This window comes from Felis catus, chromosome C1, assembly GCF_018350175.1.
Source record: "Felis catus isolate Fca126 chromosome C1, F.catus_Fca126_mat1.0, whole genome shotgun sequence".
NCBI classification, from domain to species: domain Eukaryota; kingdom Metazoa; phylum Chordata; class Mammalia; order Carnivora; family Felidae; genus Felis; species Felis catus.
In genome coordinates this window covers 13,864,549-13,886,213 of record NC_058375.1, presented here as the reverse complement: position 1 = coordinate 13,886,213, position 21,665 = coordinate 13,864,549, and the positions used below count along the sequence as shown (strand labels likewise).

The following is a 21,665-nucleotide window of genomic DNA, read 5'->3' as shown; positions in this document are numbered from 1 at the left end:
TGGAGCCTATTTGGGATTCTCTCTCTTTCTTTCTCTCTGCCCCTCTGGCGTGCATACTTGTTCACCAAGTAAATAAAACTGTAAAAAGAACTCTCCTGTTTTGCATGGGAGAGCCCTTTAAAAAAAAAAAAAAAAAAAAAAAAAGGTTAACACTTAAAAGCCTTTCAAATGTAGAAGAAATCTTTTCCTGAGTTTCTTTCAGATTTCTCTTGTATCAGAAATGATTTTTGTGTGTTTCGAAACCTGAATATCTCCCTACCTGAAGGCAGGGAATGTTACGGAAGACTTGAGTTAGCCTACTTCCCACCATCTTCTAACCAGTCTGTTCCCTAAACCCTCTCTAGGACTGCCATGTGCTGACGTTCAGTAGCTCAGGCTCTGTTTCGGATCACTTGGTGCTACACCCCCAGTTGGCAACAGGCAACTTCATCATTAAAGCTGTGTGGTTACCTGGTTCGCAGACGGAGTTAGCGATCGTCACTGCGGACTTTGTCAAGGTATAGTTAGTGCCCATTGATGATGTGGTCCTAGAATGGTTTGGTTTTTAAATCCAGAATGTCTGATCTCCATTATGTGCTAGCTTCTCCCAGAAATTAAAGGTGAGCGACCCTAACATTGTGTTGCCTTTTGTTACGATGCTGAGCTAGAGCTTTCCATCTGTAGGCTTTATGATACCGATTCTGGTTCTTCTCCTGTACCAAGTGCATGACTATTACTGTACTTATCACAAAATTTGTAGATATGTGTCTCTCCCCTGGTCATTCCCTGAGGGAGAGTAGAAAGATGTTTGTCTTTGTGTGTTCTGTGCCTGACACAGATGCTTGTGGGATGGAGAATGAATGCTCATTACTTGCCAATGGCAGGTCTTTGGATTCTCCAGGATAATTTGGGGGTGGGCTGAAATAGACCTCCCTTATTTGATCTTCCTTCTTTCTGTCCTGCAGATTTATGACCTGTCTGTCGATGCCTTGAGCCCCACCTTCTACTTTCTCCTACCGAGCTCCAAGATAAGAGATGTTACCTTCCTCTTCAATGAGGAGGGAAAGAACATCATTGTTATAATGTCTTCAGCTGGTTACATCTATACCCAGCTCATGGAAGAGGCCAGTAGTGCGCAGCAGGGCCCCTTCTACGTCACCAACGTGCTGGAAATCAACCACGAGGACCTGAAGGTTCGGGCGGATGTTGCTCTCTCCTCTTCCAGATCTAGCTAGCCTAGCAGCTTCTCTGTTGTTCTTTTCCCTCTTGCCTCCTTTTCCCCAATAGCAGAAACTCTTGTCCTTTAGGACCAAACTGATTCAACGTGAAGTTCCGTGACTCTCGTGGTACTTCTGAGATTTACCCAAGGGACTCAGATTACGAGAACCTGTGATCATGATTTAAAACTAGTAACCAGCAAAGCTGGATGCTGGTGCCTGAGGCACCATGAGAGGTTAATGCAGGTGTTGTGTGTCTTTGCCCCGACAGGACAGTAACAGCCAGGTGGCAGGTGGTGGTGTGTCCGTCTACTACTCCCATGTGCTGCAGATGTTGTTCTTCAGCTATTGTCAAGGCAAATCATTTGCAGCCACCATCAGCAGGACGACTCTGGAGGTGTTGCAGCTCTTCTCCATCAACATCAAAAGGTGGGAAGGAGCCGTGTTCAGGAAGCTGTGTTCAGCTTCCGTGATGCCCACATTCAGCGGGAGCTTCCACTGGCCCGGTACTGGCATCTGCTGGGGATCTGGTGAAACTTACTTTCCTCCCACAAGCCTTTCCCTTTTGTGAGCAAGAGGCACCTAGTGTTGGCAGGGTGGCTGTTGGCATGCTCTGTCCTCTGCCACGCAGACCCCAAGCTATGAGAAGAAGTTTGGGGACCGCTGTCACTCAGAAGGGAAAAGCTGTAGTCGAGGCAGCAAATCTGTGATGACTAAGTTTTGAAACGGGAATGTAAGTTGCTTCCAGACACCCATGCTGCCAGAATGCTCTTTAAGTTTCCTTGCTGGGGTAGTTACTGATCAGTAAACGGAACATGATGTCAGCAGTGGGAGTATGGTTGGGGTTCAGGGAGTAGAGGCTTGCATGAGGTGTCCTGATGATAGAGGTGTGCGTAAGGTGGCAAGTGTTTATTTAGAGAGCAGGGAGAAGTGGCTTAGGCTCTGTCTTTCCTGCCTGCCCTTGAAGAGCCATTAAAGTGCCATAGGCACCATTTCTGTCCTCTGTTTTGTGAAACATTAGCTGGTTGGAGGTGAAGGCAGATGGATGCCATTCACACAGAACTTGATGTACTTGGAGATTCTTACTAGGACCAAGGATCATGCCTTAGGCAGCTCCATGGCCTATGCAGTTGACAGCCTCTAGGCACAGGGGGCCACCTTTTCCCTCAGACAGTGGAACCTAGCAGGGGAGATTTTTAAATCAGGACTCCTGCTGGAGGTACACCGTGGGGTATATGAGAGTATATACATGGCTTGAATAAAACTGAGGCTTGTGGGTGATTTGAGTCCCTGGACAAATACATTGCTCTGGGAATCAGGTATTTAGTCAGTATGGCCTATAAATCAAGAGCAGGAAGTCAGGATTGGTACCCTGACCGTGGCCGGTTTTGTCATCTGCAGTTCCAACGGTGGCAGTAAGACGTCTCCTGCCCTCTGCCAGTGGTCCGAGGTGATGAACCACCCTGGCTTGGTGTGTTGTGTCCAGCAAACCACAGGTGTGCCCCTGGTAGTTATGGTGAAGCCAGACACTTTCCTTATCCAAGAGATTAAGACTCTTCCTGCTAAAGCAAAGGTCAGTGCCGGATTCTTCCACCACTTGGCTGTGAACCTGGTCTCATTTTCTGTTTCCGTGTTTGTATATTATGTCACTTCTCCAGCTCTTGCAGTAGAAGCGGTTTATCAAAGAATTTTCACCCGTTTCCTCCTAGATGCCTTTTCTTTGTCACTCTTCTGCACCCCCAAATGACTGTTACTCTTCCGCACCCCCAGAAGCTAGTTGCCTCTCCGCCTTTTTTCCGTAGGTTCTGATCTGTAGCTGTGGGAACTCACCCCCTCCTTTGTCCCCTCCGCCAGATCCAAGACATGGTTGCCATTCGGCACACGGCCTGCAACGAGCAGCAGCGGACCACCATGATCCTGCTGTGTGAGGACGGCAGCCTGCGCATTTACATGGCCAGCGTGGAGAGCACCTCCTACTGGCTCCAGCCGTCCCTGCAGCCCAGCAGCGTCGTCAGCATCATGAAGCCTGTGCGAAAGCGCAAGACCGCTACCATCAGTAAGGCCCCTCCCGGAAAGACCGGTGGGGGGATGGGGTTGGCAGTGTTCTAGACGAGCCCCGAAACAGACCGCAATAACTATCCGCGGGGGAACGGTGACTGTTCCGCTTGTCTGTTCTGCGAAGGTAGAGATAGGTGCTAGCTGATTTCCCGAAGGCAGGATCAAGTTTCCTAGGGCCACCAGTGTTCTTTGTGGCTTTTAGAGACCCATCGTGCAGCTGGCAAGCACTCCCTGGCTCTCCACTTCAGGCCAGCGCTTCTTAGGTGCCTGGTGAAGAATGATCCTGTGGACCTTGTTGGAGAGCTTTTTCTCTGGGTTTGGGAACATGGCCTGCCTGATGTGAGGCAGAGGGTGGAACTGACGGAGGATAGATTGCTTCCGGTGGCCCGTTTCTTACCAAGCAGTGACGAATGCATCCTAGATCTCTGAGCCGGGAGTCGCACTCCTGACTGCTAGAGGACTCACGAGGGTGTGAAGGCTCAAACTCAGAGTGAGTGACTCCAGTTAAGCAGAGCTACCGAAATGTGTTCTGGAGTCCATGTTTGAGATGACGACGCAGCTCTTTCTCCTGTAAAGAAGTAGTTTCTATTGTTTGCTTTGTTTTTTTTATTATTTATTTTCAATTTAGTTAATTAATTTATTATTAGTTTTTAACGTTTATTCATTTTTTGAGAGACAAAGAGAGACAGAGCGTGAGTAGGAGAGGGGCAGAGAGAGAGGGAGACACAGAATCCAAAGCAGGCTCCAGGATCCGAACCAACAGCAGAGCCCAATGCGGGGCTCGAACTCCCCAACTGTGAGATCACGACCTGAGCCACAGTAGGATGCTTAACCGACTGAGCCCACCCAGGCGCCCTGTGTTTACTTTAAATAAAACAGTCATGAGGGGAGCCTGTTGCTACTAGCTGTACTCCATACCACACGCAAATTCTTTGTCCCACCGGGTTGTGTTGTGGTTAGGGTTGACGACTGTTGGACAGCTAGCCCTGTGCAGGCATCGTACTGAGGCACACGTCGTGATCCCGGGTGTCCTGCAGAGATTGATTGGAGTGTTGGAGTGTGGGCTCAGCCTAGGAGGGGCTTTACTCATGGAGTGGGTGCAGAGGTGGGAGTGTGCACTGATGCTCTCACACGCTGGCGCTGCTCCCCACAGCGACCCGCACGTCCAGCCAGGTGACCTTCCCCATCGACTTCTTTGAACACAACCAGCAGCTGACAGATGTGGAGTTTGGTGGTAACGACCTCCTGCAGGTCTACAATGCGCAGCAGATAAAGCACCGGCTGAATTCCACCGGCATGTATGTGGCCAACACCAAGGTGAGGACTGTGCTGGGCTGGGTACAGTGCCCGGGTGGAAGGACCTCATAAACCGTGTGGTTCAAAGACACATCCTCTCTTAGGATGCGAGTGTAAAACATATGCTTACAGTCACCCTTGATTCCAGTTACGTGGTCCCTGGAGTAAATGGCTATTTTCGCTTCCACGCAGAAGGGTTCCCGTTCCAACGTTAGCCACGGGGTCACTGTGTAGAGGGCTGCAGGAGGTGGTTAGTGATGAGAAAGTAGCCTGCAGTTGGAGACTGTCCACTCCCTTGCCTCTGTTTTTCTATCCTTGGAAGTAAGCAAGTCATTACCAAGGCGTTAGAAGGATAAAGGACTCATCTGGGGTCGCATGCTTCAGCACCTGTAGGTGAAGGGTTATACGTTTGCCCCCAAGAACTCGTGTTCGTTCTCTGAAGTGCGCCTTTCCTCCCTCTAGCCTGGCGGCTTCACCATTGAAATCAGCAATAACAACAGCACTATGGTGATGACAGGCATGCGGATCCAGATCGGGACCCAGGCCATCGAACGGGCCCCATCATACATTGAGATTTTCGGCAGAACCATGCAGCTTAACCTGAGTCGCTCGCGCTGGTTTGACTTCCCCTTCACCAGAGAAGAAGCCCTCCAGGCTGACAAGAAGCTGAACCTCTTCAGTGAGTTGCCGGCTCCTGGCACGGCCCACCCTTCTCACTTGGCTGCTGACTTGGGGGCCACTTCTCTGTGGCTCTCTAGTATTCTGGGAACCCTCTGCTCTCTGCTTCTCAGTGGTCTCTGCCATCCTGAAACCCTGAGCTTCACTGGAAGTGGAAAGGAGGCAAGGGGGTGGGGGAGGGGTGTACGAGAATGGGGAGGGTTAGCTTCTGTTGGGACTGGCTCTGCCTTGCTGGAGCGGCTGCCTGCGTGGGTGGGCAGAGAGGAGGCAAGATAAACACACAATCCCCAGGTTTGTTTGTTCGTTCTTCTTTCTTTTCTTTCTCCCTTTCTTTCCTTCCTTCCTCCCTCCCTCCCTCCCTCCTTTCCTTCCTTCCTTCCTTCCTTAAGATTTTATCAAGTAATCTCTATACCCAGCATGGGGCTTGAACCCACAGCCCTGAGATCAAGAGCTGTGTGCTTCACTGACTGAGCCAGCCAGGCACCCTCACCAGGCTCTCTTAAAGCACAGGTGCCTGGCCTTGTGCTATCAAATACTTTAAGCTCTCAGAGTACAAATCCGTGAGCTTTTCACAAGTCTAGCACTTTTCTGTGCCATTTACTGGCCCCTCTTGCTCCTAGAGATAGTTGATAGCGGTATGAATGATGACAACCTGCGCTTTGAACCAAGGGAGCACTTAGAGCTCCCTGCAGGTGGAGGGCGGCAGATGCCGGAATCCCTATAGCACCAGAGGATTCCCGCGGTGCTTCCCAGGGGCTCTTCTGAGAAGTGGACTTCTAGGCCTTCGGTCACAGGGAGGGGCTGCTTCATGCTTCATCACCGTCTCCTCAGGGTTAAGGTGCTGTTCGAGTCTCAGGAGACAGAGTTCTTCCGTACCAAAAATCGATGGGATTTGCTGCCTTGTCAGGTCTTGGGAGGCGAGGTGGTCACGTTAGCCCTTTAGAGAATGTGCTTTCCAGAGGCTTCTCTTACTTGTTGCAGTTGGGGCCTCGGTGGATCCAGCAGGTGTCACCATGATCGATGCTGTAAAAATTTATGGCAAGACTAAGGAGCAGTTCGGCTGGCCTGACGAGCCCCCGGAAGAGTTCCCTTCTGCCTCCGTCAGCAACATCTGTCCTTCGAACCTGAACCAGAGCAATGGCACTGGAGACAGTGACTCTGCAGCCCCTGCCACCACCAGTGGAACTGTCCTGGAGAGGTACCGACACCGGCAGGGGTTGGCTCCGGTCCTCACCACTTTTCCCTCTCCCGGCACAGCCTGTCCCGAGAGAGTCTCTCAGAACTACCGAGTCCAGCCTGCGAGTTTCAGGTTGTTACACAGCCCTGTGCCCCCTTAGCGTACCAACGGAGCCTGGAAACCTGCTCAGGGCCGTCTGGCTCCAGTCTGCCTGGGGGGGCTTCTGTGCCTTCTCTTAATGCTCAGGTGCCCTTTGGAGTAGCCAGAGAGACTGCTGAGTAGAAGATGCTTAAGCCAGTGTTAGAGATGTGGGTCCAGTCTCGCTGACATTATAGGGGAAGATCTTCCGGTTCATTCCGATTTCATCGTCTTCTCTTTCTCTGCAGCAGCCAACTTATGTGGTAATGGCGCTGCTGGCAAGGGGCGGTCTGCTGCACCTGCGGCGGAGTTCACAGCCTCCTGGCGCTCCCCCCAGTGGCCTTCTTAAGCATTGCGCTTGGCTTCTTTGTGCTAGGGGCCGCTGGTTTGCCGCGGTAGACAAGTGACTCATGATGTAAGACGCTGAGTTTCTTACATCGTAAGTCGGAAAGAATAGCCTGGCTTGGAATCATTGCCTCCCACCACCAGCCTCCCCACTCCCTTTTCTCTCTCTTTCTCTTTGTTTCCCCCCCCCTCCCCTATTCTTATATTGTTTGCTTAGGATGTGTTTCCAGGTTTCTCTGAGCTTCACATTTTTTTCCTTTTTTTTTTTTTTTCCCTTTGCTTCTCCCCCAAGTTCTGAAACTGAGTCCCTAACCAAGCTGGACCGGTTAGTATGCCCTCTTTCTTTTCTCTGCACGGGTGAGTGTGTGCCAGAGAGCAGTAACCAATGGTGTGGCTTTGCGTTGATCCTGCTTCTGTGGAAGAGTCCTCCTGCTTCTTTCTGTTCTGGTCCTTGCATGGCTGCCGAGCTATCCCGTGTAAGAGTGGAGTGTGTGGAGGGTTGTGCGTGCACACTTGGTGTTGGCCTCTCCAGAACCTCTTAGTGTGCTCTTCCGTACCCCGCTCCGCTCCGCTCCTTCTCCGCAGTGGGTGAGCAGGGGGCGGGGGCGGGCCGTAGGACAGCGGGAGAGTCCTAGTGTCTGACAAGCCAGCGGACAACTTGTTCTGTCCAACTGCGTTTTACGCCTCGGGTCCCTCTTCCCCGGCTCTTTGTTGCCTTCCTCTGCCCCTTGACCTTTTCCCCTCCAGCTACCTTCTCTATACCTTTCCCTCTCTGCCCGGAGCCTCAGCATCAGGATGTTGGTCTTTTTACCAGGCCCCATTAAACTCACAGGAATAAGCCCTGGGGAGCATGTTGCTGGGTACCCTTCCACAGTTGGGTTTCCTTTTTCCCAGGAGAAAATGGCTCCGTTTTCTAAAGGTGCTTTGTTGCACCCTTTGAATGTTGGCAGTTGGCATGCTCCTGAAAACGCCGTTTGTTCTCTCCCCGTACTTAGGGACTCCTAGGAAGTGCCTCTGTGCGTTTTCATGGAGGTGTGAATAAAATACTACCTTTACCTTCCCAGTGTAAGAAGATGGCTTTAACCTTTCCCTTTGTGTATCCGTTTGCCTACCTATGTATGGGCACCTGAGCTTCGGGTCCCATTGCAGCAAGACTGTTAAGCCCCTCTCAGTGATCCCTGCCACAGGCAGCAGAAGGAAGCACACTTATCCGCTTTGAGGAAGAAAAGCCCTGTCTTTCAGTTCCGGATTACGAACATGGCCTCAGGTTGATCTCCAAGCAGGAGCCAGGTTTCTTCTGGCCTGTAACACAAGGAAACGATATGCATGGTGCCTGTGGCAGGTCTTATTGTGCTTTGATTTTGTATTTGGCATTCATTAGCTGTCCCCGAGGTCCCTCCGTCTATAGTTTGCACAGGCTAAAGCACAACTGGAGAGAAGGGTTGTTGTTGTACTCAAGCCAGCTTTTCTGTCTCCCTAGGCTGGTTGTGAGTTCTTTAGAAGCCCTGGAAAGCTGCTTTGCTGTTGGCCCGATCATCGAGAAGGCAAGTGACTTTTTCAAAGTATGTGGGAGCTTTCTGAAGAGGCAGGAAGTCAGTGGAGTTGTCAGAGGCCCGAGGCCTTGCAGCTAAAGAATATTTATAGCATAATCTTGATTTGCAGAGAAGCTCCAGAGAAGTCTTTGGCTTAAGGCCTTCTGTCCTACTTTTGGGGGGATCCATAGCAAGGGCATTTCATAGAATAGGATGAGTGCTGGTAGAAAGAATGCTGTTCCAGGAGTCATAGGCTTGGACTCGATTCCTGCTCCCGTGTTGTGGGAGGATTGTCATTTCTGAAAATCTTCATCTTGCTCTCGGCAGTCCGTAGAGCATAACCTAGCACTGGTGGCCTTGGAAAGAGGAAGGGGGAGGGCAGAGCGTAGACCGTTCATTCCGCATGGACTTGGTGGGGTTAGTGAGAACTCTGCTGTCTTCTGCACCAGGAGAGAAACAAGAATGCAGCCCAGGAGCTGGCCACTTTGCTGCTGTCCCTGCCGGCACCTGCCAGTGTTCAGCAGCAGTCCAAGAGCCTCCTGGCCAGCTTGCACACCAGCCGCTCAGCCTATCACAGCCATAAGGTACTCATTCCCTCCCAGGAAGCCTTCTGCAGAAGTGGAGGTTGTGGTACTGATGGGGAATCAAGTGAGCTGACTTTTCGCGTGGAAAATGAGGAGGGGAGTGTGAAGTCTGGTGGGGAAACGACCCCACTGAGATGAGACCCATCTAAAGTCTGTCCTGGGAAATTAATGACTACCCCTCAAAACTGATGACAAGCTGTCGAATGGGCCCCTGGTTTGCACGGAGTTTTTGGCCACTAATAGCATCAGCAAGATCTAAGAAAGACTGGGGGTGCTTTCCCTGGAAAAGTGTGAGGACTCGGGAATCGCAGAGATCCTCCTCCAGCTGTGGCACAACCCTAGATTAGGTGTACTTGCTTGTGGGGAGATTGCCAAATGGTTGTTGGAGAGACTCTGAGGGGGAATCTGGGGGCAGGGGTGGGTGTGCAGGGGGAAGAGAGGGGGAAGTCTCACCTATAAATGTAAGTGGTAGCGGAAGGCAGTAAGTGAGACCGGTTGCCATAGATGGAAAAGGTGACAGATCAAGGAGGAAGAAGCCAACAGGCCAGATGCCATGGTTAGCATTGGTGCCTCTAACCCAGAACACGGAGAAATTCACGTTTCACCTGCTGAACCTCTTGAGGAAAGGCAGTTTAGGAACAGACTCTTTGTGATAGGAACTCACAGAGAAACGGTTCTTCCACTGTAGCAAAGTGATTGGGGATGTTGCAGGTCTGGAGAATCAGGTGGGTCCACATTTTCCTGTCACACTTTGATACTTATTTCATGACTTCTGAATTTTGTGCCTTTAATGTTTTCTGTGTGAAGAAGTTTGCCTGTACTGGGCTGCTTTGAAAACTTGTTCCCGGTAGTTGGCGGTAATTAACCTGTTTTCCCGAGAGGAGGTAGCCATCCTGATGATCTGCCAGCTGTTCTGTCCTCTTTGCTCGGGTATCCTACCCAGCCCTTAGTTTTGGTTCATCCTCTGTGATACTTTTGTTATAGGATCAGGCCTTGCTGAGCAAAGCTGTGCAGTGTCTCAACACATCCAGCAAAGAAGGCAAGGATTTGGACCCCGAGGTCTTCCAGAGGCTGGTGATCACAGCTCGCTCCATTGCCATCATGCGTCCTAACAACCTTGTCCACTTTACGGAGTCAAAGCTGCCCCCGATGGAAACAGGTGAACTTGGCCTACCTGGTCGTGATCCTGAAATCTGCTTAATAACACTTTCTATAGCCTTTCACTCTCTTCTTCGTATCTCTGGCCTCTGCCTGACTGCATGCTTTGAGACAGGGATTTTACCCTTGTCTTCGTATCTTGTAGGGCTTTTGACGTTCAGATTATACCATTTAAGCGAACATTCTTTCTATTGCTTGCCCCTTCAATCATCCTTGAGTTTATTTAGTGCTCTGGATGTCAGGTATAACCTCTGTCTGAAGTAACTAACTCTTAGGATTTTAGGGCAAAGCTAAGCTTGGGCCCTGGTTGCTTTAAAGTAATAGGGTCAAATCTTGCTCTCCTGCTATTCTTTTTGCCAGTGTTTTATTAACAACATGTGCAGTGGCCTTTCTCCATGCTTGATTCTGTTTTCCTCCCTTCGCTTCACGTTGGCTGGGTACCTAACTTGTTTTGCTTTGTCAAATACAGTTTATGGATGTGTTTACAATTCTCTGTTATTTACATGCTCCCATCTGCTGTCATCATCCGGTTCCTCTTCCTAATATTTTCATCCAGGAGTCATTCCAGAAAATCTCACGTGTTCCCCTAGTTTTTAGAAGTTGAGCAGTTGGACCTGAGATCTCTGAGTCTGCTATAAAGATCCTGAATGCTCCCCTTTCTACTTAATTCTAACATACAATGTTTTCTGTGATATTCCTTTCCCAGACTGTTTTTTTCCTAGATGTGCCTGCTGGAGTCTAGGGATAGTTGGCATATTGATTGGGGCCCCACTTGAAACTCCCTCCCCAGGCAAGCTTCCTTGACCTGAGTTAACCTTAAAACAAATTAACTTCCATGTCAGATTTACCGTTGTTAATCATTTTCTGTCTCCTGCGTAGAAGGAGCGGATGAGGGGAGAGATCCTCAGAAGCAGTTGGAAGGAGACTGCTGCAGTTTCATCACCCAGCTGGTGAACCACTTCTGGAAACTCCACGCATCCAAACCCAAGAATGCCTTCTTGGCTCCTGCCTGCCTGCCAGGTATCATGTTAAAAGGGATACTTGAGGCCTGATCGAAGTTCTGTCTTTGAACAGATCGAGCCCTCAGCCTTTAGCCTTCACCAACCATTTTTTCCAGAATTAATAGTCAGGAAATAGAAGGCTTTGAGATCAATGCGTTCTTTCTGATACAGGAATCCAGCAGTGTGGCAGAGAAGCGGGATTTTCTCGTACCCTATCTCCTCCCCTGGGGTTGAATATTTCTCATAGAGGGGCACTTTTGTGTATCTCTGTATCCTTACCGGCAGTTGTAATTGTTCTAAAAATGTTTTGGGAGCTTGATCAAAGCCACTTCAGAAGGGAGAAGTGAAGCATCAGCTTGAGAATGTTTTATTCCCAAGTTGCTGCTGTGTTTGGCATCTAACTTCTCACTCTCCAAAGTGTACGTGGAAAAGTAAGGATCCGAATAGCAATCTTGGAAAGTAGAGTGAGCCCTGGTGCTCATTTGTGTTTGTAGGTTGCATGGGCAGTAAACCTAAAAGGCGGGTCAGAGTCAAGTTTATCATCACGTAAGATCTGAGGATTATGGGGAACACGTACAATCTCATCTCGTCATATTTTCTACCCTCTCTTTTGGTTTCTAAGAGTAGACGCCTACTTACTTCAGTGATGCAGGATATCTGGAAAGGCTTTCGAGGACAGTTTGAGAGATTAGGAGACTGTTAATAAAGTAAAGCACAAATGATGATGATAACCCACCTTTTGTATGTGTGTTTTGTTTGTTCTGCCGAGCGCGTGAGCCCTTGCCGGTTTTTGTTAGCTTGACCTTTATGTGGGGATGAGACTTTGTACTTCCGTGTTAGATTTTCAAGTAGCTAGAAGTTTTTCTACTGTATTTTCCTCCCCTTTAGGCCTAACTCACATTGAAGCTACCGTCAACGCCCTGGTAGACATTATCCATGGTTACTGCACGTGTGAGCTGGACTGTATTAATACAGCATCCAAGATCTACATGCAGATGCTACTGTGTCCCGTACGTATCGGGCCAGCCCCAGATATCTTGTATTGGCCTGGGAATGTTGGGAAACGTTTTTGTTTGTAAGTTTGTTAGGAAATACAGTAGACCTAAAGGAAGGTAATGGGAAGTAAGGGTTTTGAATATCAGTGAAATCTTTATAATCTCACTCATTTCATGGAATAGAAAGGTTTGAAACAGGGATGGATTTTGTTTTTCTTGTTCAGTGCTAAGTCCCCAGGGAATATACCGGCGGTTGCTACATAGTTTGTGCTAAGTTACTGTTAATTAAATGAGTGTGTGAATGAACGTCAAGATCCAGTTCCAGTGATTGTGTCATAGAAGCTCAATGTTCGAAGTACTGATTTTAGCACAGAGCGAGGATGAGCCTGTGATCTGATGAAAAGCCAGATCCATTTGTAGAGAGCCACTGTGACCAGCCAGTCTGTTACCAGGAACTGAGATTCAGGCGGGTAGGAAGTGCATCTTAATATATACCAGGTCTGGAGATGGGATTAACTACTGAATTTGGTCAGCAGGGTTGCAGGTGAGAGTAGATAGATAGGTCTTTCACACGTATGTAAGTGACTGATCAAGAAAGGAAAGTTTTTTTATAGACAGTTTCGTGAATAGTATAAAACCTAATAAGCATGCTAGTTTTTTTGTTTGTTTTTTTTTTTTAACCTCAGGATCCTGCCGTGAGCTTCTCTTGTAAACAAGCTCTAATTCGAGTCCTAAGGCCCAGGAACAAGCGGAGACATGTGACATTGCCATCCTCCCCTCGAAGCAACACTCCAATGGGTAACGTGAAGTCTGGGTTTAGGCTTGTGTGTGCACGTGGTGGGGCCAGGGGGAGGGAGGTGTACAGCCTTAGGAGGTATTGCTCATGTTGACCAAGGTCCTGGAAGCTTTGTTTGTCTATCCTGTGTCTTACCCTGCTTTGTTCCATAAAGATTTTAAGGTGGCACATAAAGATGCATATAGTAAATAGAATAAGAATAAAATTGAGGCCATAAGAAAACAAAGAAAGGTTAATGGTAAAAGTGAGCCAAGGATATAGAAAATTTCTGTCCTGAGGTTGTTATGTGTCTTGCATTATTAACAAATGAAGATTTTATATTCGGCTGAAAGCTTCCCGAGAGCTATAGCAAAAATAAGAACAGTTAACAAAGGTCACAGTGACTAAAGACAAAAAAACAGTCATTTTTCAGGAAAACTATATTTTCCTAGCATAAGAACTCTTCATTAAGGGCCCATTCTATTGCCTAAGGGGTAGTATCCCCAGTGGTCTTGACCTACAGTAAGTTTGTTAGCAAATATCACAAGAGATACCCCTCCTGATGCACTTGGACACAAGTCAAGGGCATGACATTTAACATTTTAGTAAGAGCAGTTCTACAAAATGTCTGAATATTAGCACGATTATGTAACTCTCTGGTTATTTCCTTTGGCTCACAAGTAAATTTCCAATGAAAGTCATATATGTAACTTTAAATTTTCCACTAGTTACATTATAAAGAGTAAAAAGAAGTAAGTCCAGTATGTAAAGAATACCATTTCAACATGCACTCAGTATAAAAATTTACTAATGAAATACTTCCCATTTAAAAAAATTTTTTTGTACTGTTTTCAGAATGTAGTGCATCGTTCACACTAATCCCACATGTCTCTTTGGACTAGCTGCATTTTCATTGCTCTGCAGCTACACGTGGCTGGTGGCCACCTTGTGGTACAATTGCAGGTTTATTGGAATGTGTGCAACTTGATGATCTTCAGATAACCTTCCTTGGATGTTATTTATTAATGTAAGCTTGAGTTAGGCAACAGTTTGTGCCTCTTTTCTTGGGTGAGAAACTACCATACAGGTAATTGACGTTTCCAGTTCAGGCCGTTGTCACGTGCTTTCACAACCCAGTAAGTGGAAGGCAAGGAAGGCCTCCACCCTCTTCTGACAATTAGGGGTTTAAACCGGACTCCTTTCTCCATTATCAGAAGGGCTTCCCACTTGACACAGAAGCCAGCCTGGGCAGGACCTGTAGCGGTGACCTCAGTTTCTATTCGATGGTTGTACATTTTAGTTCTGGTTCTTCTCGTAACGGTTATGTAGTATGAAAATCCCACAACACAGCTGTTTTGGACAGGAGTGAAATGATACTCCAGGCTGCTGTGATGTCACAGATAAACATCTCAATTGTCCTCTTTTCCCGGTCTTGCCCAAGGTCTTGTGGGAGTTGGTGGGAGCTCCTGGGGCCTACTGGTCTTAGATTTTTCTGCCCGTGGAATTCAGGTTGTTTTTTTTTTTTTGTTTGTTTCGTTTTGTTTTCAGTTTTGTTTTTGTTTTTGTTTTGTCACTTCGTCAGCTGGGAAAGTCTTCTCCTAAGGGGGCAAGATCCTGCTGGGCCCAGGGAGTGAGAGACAAGGCTGGGGTGTCCTTGTGGCTTACCTCTGAAGCATAGGGCTCTAGCTGGTAGCTCGTCTTGGGTTTACGCTGCTGCATGACTCTGCACACCACATGCCAAGGGAGGAAAGAACAGGCACTGTTGGGTGACTGGGGTTTCTTTGGCTCAGGAGATAAGGATGACGACGATGATGATGATGCAGATGAGAAAATGCAGTCATCAGGGATTCCGAATGCTGGTCACATCCGTCAGGAGAGCCAGGAACAGAGTGAGGTGGACCATGGAGATTTTGAGATGGTGGTGAGTCTCCGGCAGCAGGAGAGGGGAGGAAGAGTCTCTTAGCTCTCCTCTAGCTCTCATTCTGTGGACTTGCAAAAGCTGCCATTTACTGTGGGACACTGACAGAGCTTTCTCTCTGCAGTCTGAGTCGATGGTCCTGGAGACAGCTGAAAATGTCAACAATGGCAACCCCTCTCCCCTGGAGGCCCTGCTGGCAGGCGCAGAGGGCTTCCCCCCCATGCTGGACATCCCGCCTGATGCAGATGACGAGACCATGGTTGAACTAGCCATTGCCCTGAGCCTGCAGCAGGACCAACAAGGTAGAAGGCCGTGCCGGGAACAGAGCCGCCCGGCGGCCTTGAGCAGCAGAGAGGGTCTGGCAGTTACTGATATCCGGCTGACTTAGCTTGTCCCCAGATTTGGGGAGAGGTGGATCTGGGTGAGAGCTGTTAAGAGACACAGGTGGAGAGTGACAGGGTCGTGGTGGGATTTGCAGTCTGGGAACCAATCTCCTCATTTCCGTTAGTTTGGTCTTTTGGATTATTTCCTCCCAAATCTGTTAGATTCCTCCGGCCTGTGTCCTGCCTGAGCTGAAGGAAGCCTTCCACCATGTCTGTAACCAAACTTGGTGGGTGGACAGCACCGGCTGTTGATTAACTTCCTCCAGGCCAGAGGGGGTCACACGCCGGTGAATTTAGACTCCCGAGGGCAGCAGGCGGCCAAAGCAGTGCTGTGGACGGGGTCTGGAAGGAATGCTGTGCTCACTCTCCACTTGTTTCCCAGGCAGCAGCAGCAGTGCCCTGGGCCTGCAGAGCCTGGGGCTGTCCGGCCAGGCACCCAGCTCTTCCTCTCTGGACGCAGGAACCCTCTCTGACACCACAGCATCAGGTAACTGTCCACAGCAAGGAGCGCGGCTTGGGGCCCCAGGACCCTCCGGCCTCGCTTCTGGTGCTGTGAGAGTGGAACGGGCAGCTGCTTTGACAGGCCATTCTGGACTTCCTGCTTCTGCCTTTGCTTTAGGAATGCGGGCGTGGAGGGCACGGTGATGCAGCTCGGCAAAGGCGCTCATGGCTCTGCTTCCTGACACTTTGCATGCTGCCTGGCTCCCGCTGGTCTCCCGAGGAAAGGCCGAGAGAGCGGCTTGCAGGGCGGTCAGCTGTAGGGCTCCAGTGACAGCTTTCAGGGCTCTTCGCCAGAGTCCTCACGCTCTAGACAACATGGAAAGGGAGACGAGGAGTAGCTAGAGCTCATGCCATTAACTGTTTTCTCTTCATTTACAAATAAAAGCGAAGCGGCAAGAAGCTGAGTTCTGCTTCAGGTCGGTGAGGCTCACCGGCAGGGGCCTGTGAGCCCGGGAGGTGGGGGTGGAAGTGCACAGGAACTCGTCAGACCCCGTTTTGTCTTTGCACTCCACCTCTTTGCTGATCTGATAAGAAAAAACCAAAATGTCCTGAGCAGAGAGTTGGACCAAATAGAGGAGGATGGGACACTGGGCGATCCACTAGAAAATCAACCCCTGAGTGACGTAAGGGTTGATCTAGAGTTTCCCAGAGTGCTGCTTCCCTGTATTTCTTTTTTCCTTCTTTTCTTTCTCTCTCTTCTCTTGGGAGTTTAACCCTGGATAGAAGAGAGGGGGAGAAACTGGCTGTCCCTCTCACCTTGCTGCCGTGGTGTGTGTCGCTTTTCTCCAGTTTCGTTCGTTGCCGTCCTCTCAGGCTTGGAGGTGGCCGTCGTGCTGTGCCGATTGTGTTTCTGCCATGCTCTGTGGCTGTCTTGGCTTTCTTCCCCCTGTATCTCATCCAGCGTTTTCCTCCTGTCTCAGCTCAGCCCTGATCCTGGATGCTGTGGCTGTCTCTGGGGAATTTCCTTGCTTCATTCTTAGCGTCTGATGAGGATGATTAGGAGGGGTGAAATTTCCCAATGAACTCCCCTCTGGACCACCTGATCAAAAACCAAACCAAATAAACAAGGTTGATTCAAGAGCTCACGACAAGTGATTTCCTCACATAAGCACAAATGAACTGATTGCAAAACAAATCTCCTTAAAATTCAGAGTTCTGTGCTTTGAACGGTAATGGGTAGTCTCTGATCTCAGCAGGTGTCAGTAACACCTAGACAGTGGTGACTGTGAAGCATTCTAACTAGAAAACTGAGTGTCCACATCACAGATTCTCGTTGGATCTCTGCACTGTCTACTCGCTGTAGTATAGCAGCGAAGGAAATGCCCAGCGAACTGGGGTTTCACTTCTGTCCAAGTACTGTTTGCAATGCACCGTGTACAGTGTTTGTTCCTGTTGGTGATTAACCAGCAAAGCAAATCTCTCCCTTTTTCCTTTGATGACAGGGTGTATCAACCGCATTGTGTCCCCTCTGCACTATGTGGTTTGATGCTGTCGCCCCCAGGAGGGGTTTTTACCTGTAACAGCTCTCGTTATTCTCTTAGCTCCAGCCTCGGACGATGAGGGCAGCACGGCGGCGACTGACGGCTCCACCCTTCGGACCTCCCCTGCCGAGCATGGTGGTAGCGTGGGCTCGGAGAGCGGGGGGAGCGCCGTGGACTCGGTGGCTGGCGAGCACAGTGGTAATGTGGCTGGGGGGCCCGATCTCCCTGGGCAGGGGCGGGAACACACTAGGAGTCTCTGCCTGGGTCCTGGGGGTTGGTGTCAGGCAAGGGAAGTTTTGAGGGCTCGCTGAAAGCCTTGAGAAATTCATTTGACCTCAACTTTGGGAGTTTCAAACGTTCAGGGATAATAGCTTAAGCACCAGATGGTTACTATTGAGATATTTTACAGGCCACTTTTAATTGTCTCTTTTTGGAAGAAAGCAGTGACGTGCATAATCCCAAATCATGATTGATCTAAAACAGTTAACGGTACGACCTTAAAGTCCATCATACTGTGGCTCTTGTCCCCCTCTATTGGGGGAAGCTATTCTGGACAGTCCTCCTGTTGATGATCTGATGTGTTAACATGGCAGGCCATAGTCTACTGGCTGAAAGGGCAGGGCTCTAGAATGAGAAAGCATGCCATTTTGGTTTGACCTTGTAAACCAGTCTGTGGTTAAAAATTTGATATGAAAATATTTTGTAGAAGAGATTAAGAGTAGCTGCTAATTTCTAGATTCCCAAGTCAATGTGAGTGTCCCTTGGGTTATGAGATGGAAATTTATCAGCAACAGAGATGAAGATTGTTTTTGTAGGTGGATCTTCTATATCATAGAAGGTTGAGTGACTGGTGCCCTGGGAGTCTTTCAGCATAGTGCTATGGGGCCAGAATCTTGAATTCACTCCGTATTTCTTTTCTTCTTCACGCAGAAGAAAAAGCGTTCTAAAGCTACTGGTCGTCTCCTAACTATTGTGGACTTCAGAATGCATTGGGTTCCACCACACTTGGGAGATGATACACACTTTTGTAACCTTTCCCTCTAGTATCTGGTCGGAGCAGTGCTTATGGTGATGCCACAGTGGAGGGGCACCCAGCTGGACCAGGAAGTGTCAGCTCAAGCACTGGAGCCATCAGCACCACCACCGGACACCAGGAAGGAGACGGCTCTGAGGGCGAAGGAGAAGGGGAAGGAGAAGGAGATGTCCATACTAGCAACAGGTTAGGACTTGGTCATTTGCAGTCAAGAGACTGTGGGAGAAGATTCTAGGAACAGGATGATGGACCAGTTGCAGGAGGTGGAGTCACAATACCAGTCTATTTCTTTTGAAATACCAAAGGCAATAAATTCAGGAAACAGTTTAAGGTCTTAGGAAGCCTTCAAGGTTTGTCTTCTTTACCCTAATTAGGATTACATCAGTGTAGGTTATAATGGCAGAGAGAATAGAAAGTAGTTTTTCTCTTAAGGCCCCGGATATCCCTCAGTCACTCTAAAGTGATTTTCAGAAAACCGTGTATCTTCCCGCTCAAATCTTTCTTGTTTCCTCATCACCCATGAGCCCATGTTGTAGCATTCTCTTTACAAGCAGCACTGTTCTAGGCTCAACAGTTGTAGCTGCTAGGTATGTACTAGAAGTAGTAGCTCCCGTGTTCAGCATGTTTATAAGGTGACAGAGCAAATACGTGTTTATAGCTGGAGATACCAGTGATAGGGCATTTGGCAAATTGAAAGCGATCCATCTCCCTCAAGAAGTTGTGGTGTTTGGTGCTGGATTGTTGGAGTGAATGTAGTCTGAACCGAGAGGTGACTAGAGAAATACATTTGTGTTCTAATGTTTGTTAGATTTGTTAATAGATAACTGCCCACAGGTATCACATTAGTGCAGAAATAATAACTGGCACTTTGAACTCCACGATTTCTACAAAAGGTCACTGGAGCTGATAGGCCTCAGAGACATTTTCAGAGGGCGTCAGCGAGTGTCTCCCATATTCCCTGTTTCCTTCCACTTGAACCTCAGTTCTTGGAACATCTCTGATGAAGGTGACCTCTGGCTCAGCTGATGATATTTTGATGGGGTTTGTTTTTTAACTTAACACGAAGGGGTTTTTTACTTAATCTTTTTTTTCTCACTTAACGTGCTCTCTGGGTTAATTCTGTGTGTCCAGAGAATGTGGTCTTTGTGATTTCTTGTTTTTTGAAATTTATTTAAAACCTTTTTAATCCAGTCTTCCGTTGCTTGTTAATCAAAATGGTTAAGTTTATTTGTGATTAGTGTTAATTACTGATGTATTTGAATTTATGCCTACCGTTTACCTCCTGCTGTTTCTTTGTTTGGCCTGTTTCAGTGCCTCTTTTTGTCTTTGCAGTCCTCTCTTGGGTTGATTTCCTATGTTTTCATTCCTTTTTCTTTCCTTTTACCTGCCCCCCCTCCATGTTTGGTACTGCAGTGTCTTGGTTACCCTCCTCATTTCAGTGTGTACGTTTAACTTCTCCAAAACCAGAGTTAACTAAGAGCTGTATCTTCTACCTGAATGCTAGAGAGGACCTTAGAAGGCTTGGCCCCTTCTTATCAACTTAAGCGGTGACTTTCCTGTGCTTTAATTTCTTTTTAAAAAAGGCTTTTGAAGCTTTCAAGGTATTGTTACTGTTTTATATAGTTTATGTGGTCAGTGTTTATTCAGATTTACTTATATGTTTACCTCTTCTGGTGCTCGGCATTTTCTTGTGCATGTCAGACCTTCTGTCTGGGATCATTTTCTTTTCTTTTCTTTTCTTTTTTTTTTAAACTTTTTTTTTTTTTAATGTTTATTTATTTATGAGACAGAGAGAGACAGAGCATGAACGGGGGAGGGTCAGAGAGAGGGAGACACAGAATCTGAAACAGGCTTCAGGCTCTGAGCTGTCAGCACAGAGCCCGACGCGGGGCTCAAACTCACGGACCGCGAGATCGTGACCTGAGTCGAAGTCGGATGCTTAACCGACTGAGCCACCCAGGCACCCCTGTCTGGGATCATTTTGTATTGAAGTGTGTCATTTAGATTTTCCTTTAGGGGAGGGCGGCTGGTTACAAAATCTCAGATTTTCTCAGTCTGAAAATGTCTTTATTCAGCTCACATTTTGTAGACCTGTTTTTGATGGGTATACAGTTTTCTTTGAGAGTTTTCTCCCCCCAAATTGAAAACGATACCTACCGTGAGAAGTCACCTGCTGTCATAATTACTACTTCTTCAAAAATAGTGTCCTTACTGCTGCTTATAAAATCTGTATTTTATCATCGTTTTTAGGATATGGTTAGGATGGATTTCTTTGCATTTCTTCTACTTAGTGGTCTTTGGAAATGTTGAATGTTTGAGTTAGTGTCTTTTTATTCTAGACGATTCTCACCTATTATGCTCAACAGATACTGCTTCTGTCTCGTTTTCTGTCATTTTTTCTTTCTGGGAGCCTACTTAAAATAGATGTTTTACTATCATATTCTCTTTTCCATCTCTCATGGTAGCTTTTTTTTTCTTTGAAAAAATCACCTGTGCTTAATTTATAGTTTCTTACGATCTGTTCGAAGCTTTCCAGTTGTTTTTGTTACATCTGTTTGTAGTTGTAAACCACATTAATTGATTTTTCTGTTATTAAACCAACCTTGTGAGGACACTTGCTTGTGATATCCGGTCCTTTGCATCACTGGATTTGAATTGCTAGTATTTTATCTAGACCTGTAGTTTTTGTTTGAAACGTTTTTGTCAGGTATTGGTATTTATATTATTCTGGCCTCCTAAAGTGAGGACATGTTTCTCCTTTTGCTGTCTTTTAGAAGAGCTTATGTGAGAACGGCATTATATAATCTATAAATTCTCTTATAAAAATTTAGCAGTGGATTCATCTGGTCTGGACTTTCTTTAAGGGAAGATTTAAAATCACAGATTCAGGGGCGTCTAGGTGGTTCAGTTGGTTAAGTGTCTGACTTTTAATTTCAGCTCAGGTCGTGATTTCACAGTTCACGGGATCAAGCTCCCTGTTGGTCTCTGTGTTGACAGTGTGGAGCCCGCTTGGGTCTCGGTCTCTCTCTCTCTCTCTCTCTCTCTCTCTCTCTCTCTCTCTCTCCCCCCCTCTCTCCCTCTCTCCCTCTCTCCCTCTCTCCCTCTCCCTCTCTCCCTCTCTCCCTCTCTCCCTCTCTCCCTCTCCCTCTCCCCCGCTCATGCTCTTTCTGTCCCTTAAATAAACTTTAAAAAGTTTACAGATTCATTTTTTAAATGATACAGAATTTATGTTTCCTCATGTGTCAGTTTTGGTATGTTGTCCTTTTCAAATAATTTGTTAATTTTTTAAAGATGTCTGTTGGCATAAAGCTGTTCATAAACTTTTTTTTATCATCCTTTTAATGTCTTTAGGATCTGTAGTGATTACCTTTTTTCATTTCTAATATTGGTAACTTAACGTTTTTATTTTTTATATA

General features: G+C 47.6%; 1 protein-coding gene across 10 annotated transcripts in view; it reads left to right on the top strand.

Annotated features, from left to right (window-relative positions):
* The window catches only part of UBR4 (ubiquitin protein ligase E3 component n-recognin 4), a 131,493-nt gene that overhangs the window by 53,684 nt on the left and 56,144 nt on the right, over nt 1–21,665 (top strand). For 3 of the 10 annotated variants that reach the window (XM_045035180.1, XM_045035182.1, XM_045035179.1), the window contains exons 42-62: nt 345–497; nt 945–1,172; nt 1,468–1,625; nt 2,598–2,769; nt 3,051–3,252; nt 4,408–4,571; nt 5,013–5,229; nt 6,210–6,426; nt 7,181–7,213; nt 8,369–8,432; nt 8,870–9,004; nt 9,989–10,163; nt 10,869–10,952; nt 11,042–11,182; nt 12,052–12,173; nt 12,845–12,956; nt 14,724–14,854; nt 14,976–15,153; nt 15,617–15,721; nt 17,259–17,414; nt 18,261–18,435. In XM_045035180.1, coding sequence (XP_044891115.1) covers nt 345–497; nt 945–1,172; nt 1,468–1,625; nt 2,598–2,769; nt 3,051–3,252; nt 4,408–4,571; nt 5,013–5,229; nt 6,210–6,426; nt 7,181–7,213; nt 8,369–8,432; nt 8,870–9,004; nt 9,989–10,163; nt 10,869–10,952; nt 11,042–11,182; nt 12,052–12,173; nt 12,845–12,956; nt 14,724–14,854; nt 14,976–15,153; nt 15,617–15,721; nt 17,259–17,414; nt 18,261–18,435 — 3,122 coding nt within the window. The remainder of the gene's footprint in view (nt 1–344; nt 498–944; nt 1,173–1,467; nt 1,626–2,597; nt 2,770–3,050; nt 3,253–4,407; nt 4,572–5,012; nt 5,230–6,209; nt 6,427–7,180; nt 7,214–8,368; nt 8,433–8,869; nt 9,005–9,988; nt 10,164–10,868; nt 10,953–11,041; nt 11,183–12,051; nt 12,174–12,844; nt 12,957–14,723; nt 14,855–14,975; nt 15,154–15,616; nt 15,722–17,258; nt 17,415–18,260; nt 18,436–21,665) is intronic. The other 7 variants (XM_045035184.1, XM_045035183.1, XM_045035185.1 and 4 more) reach the window with 7 other exon arrangements.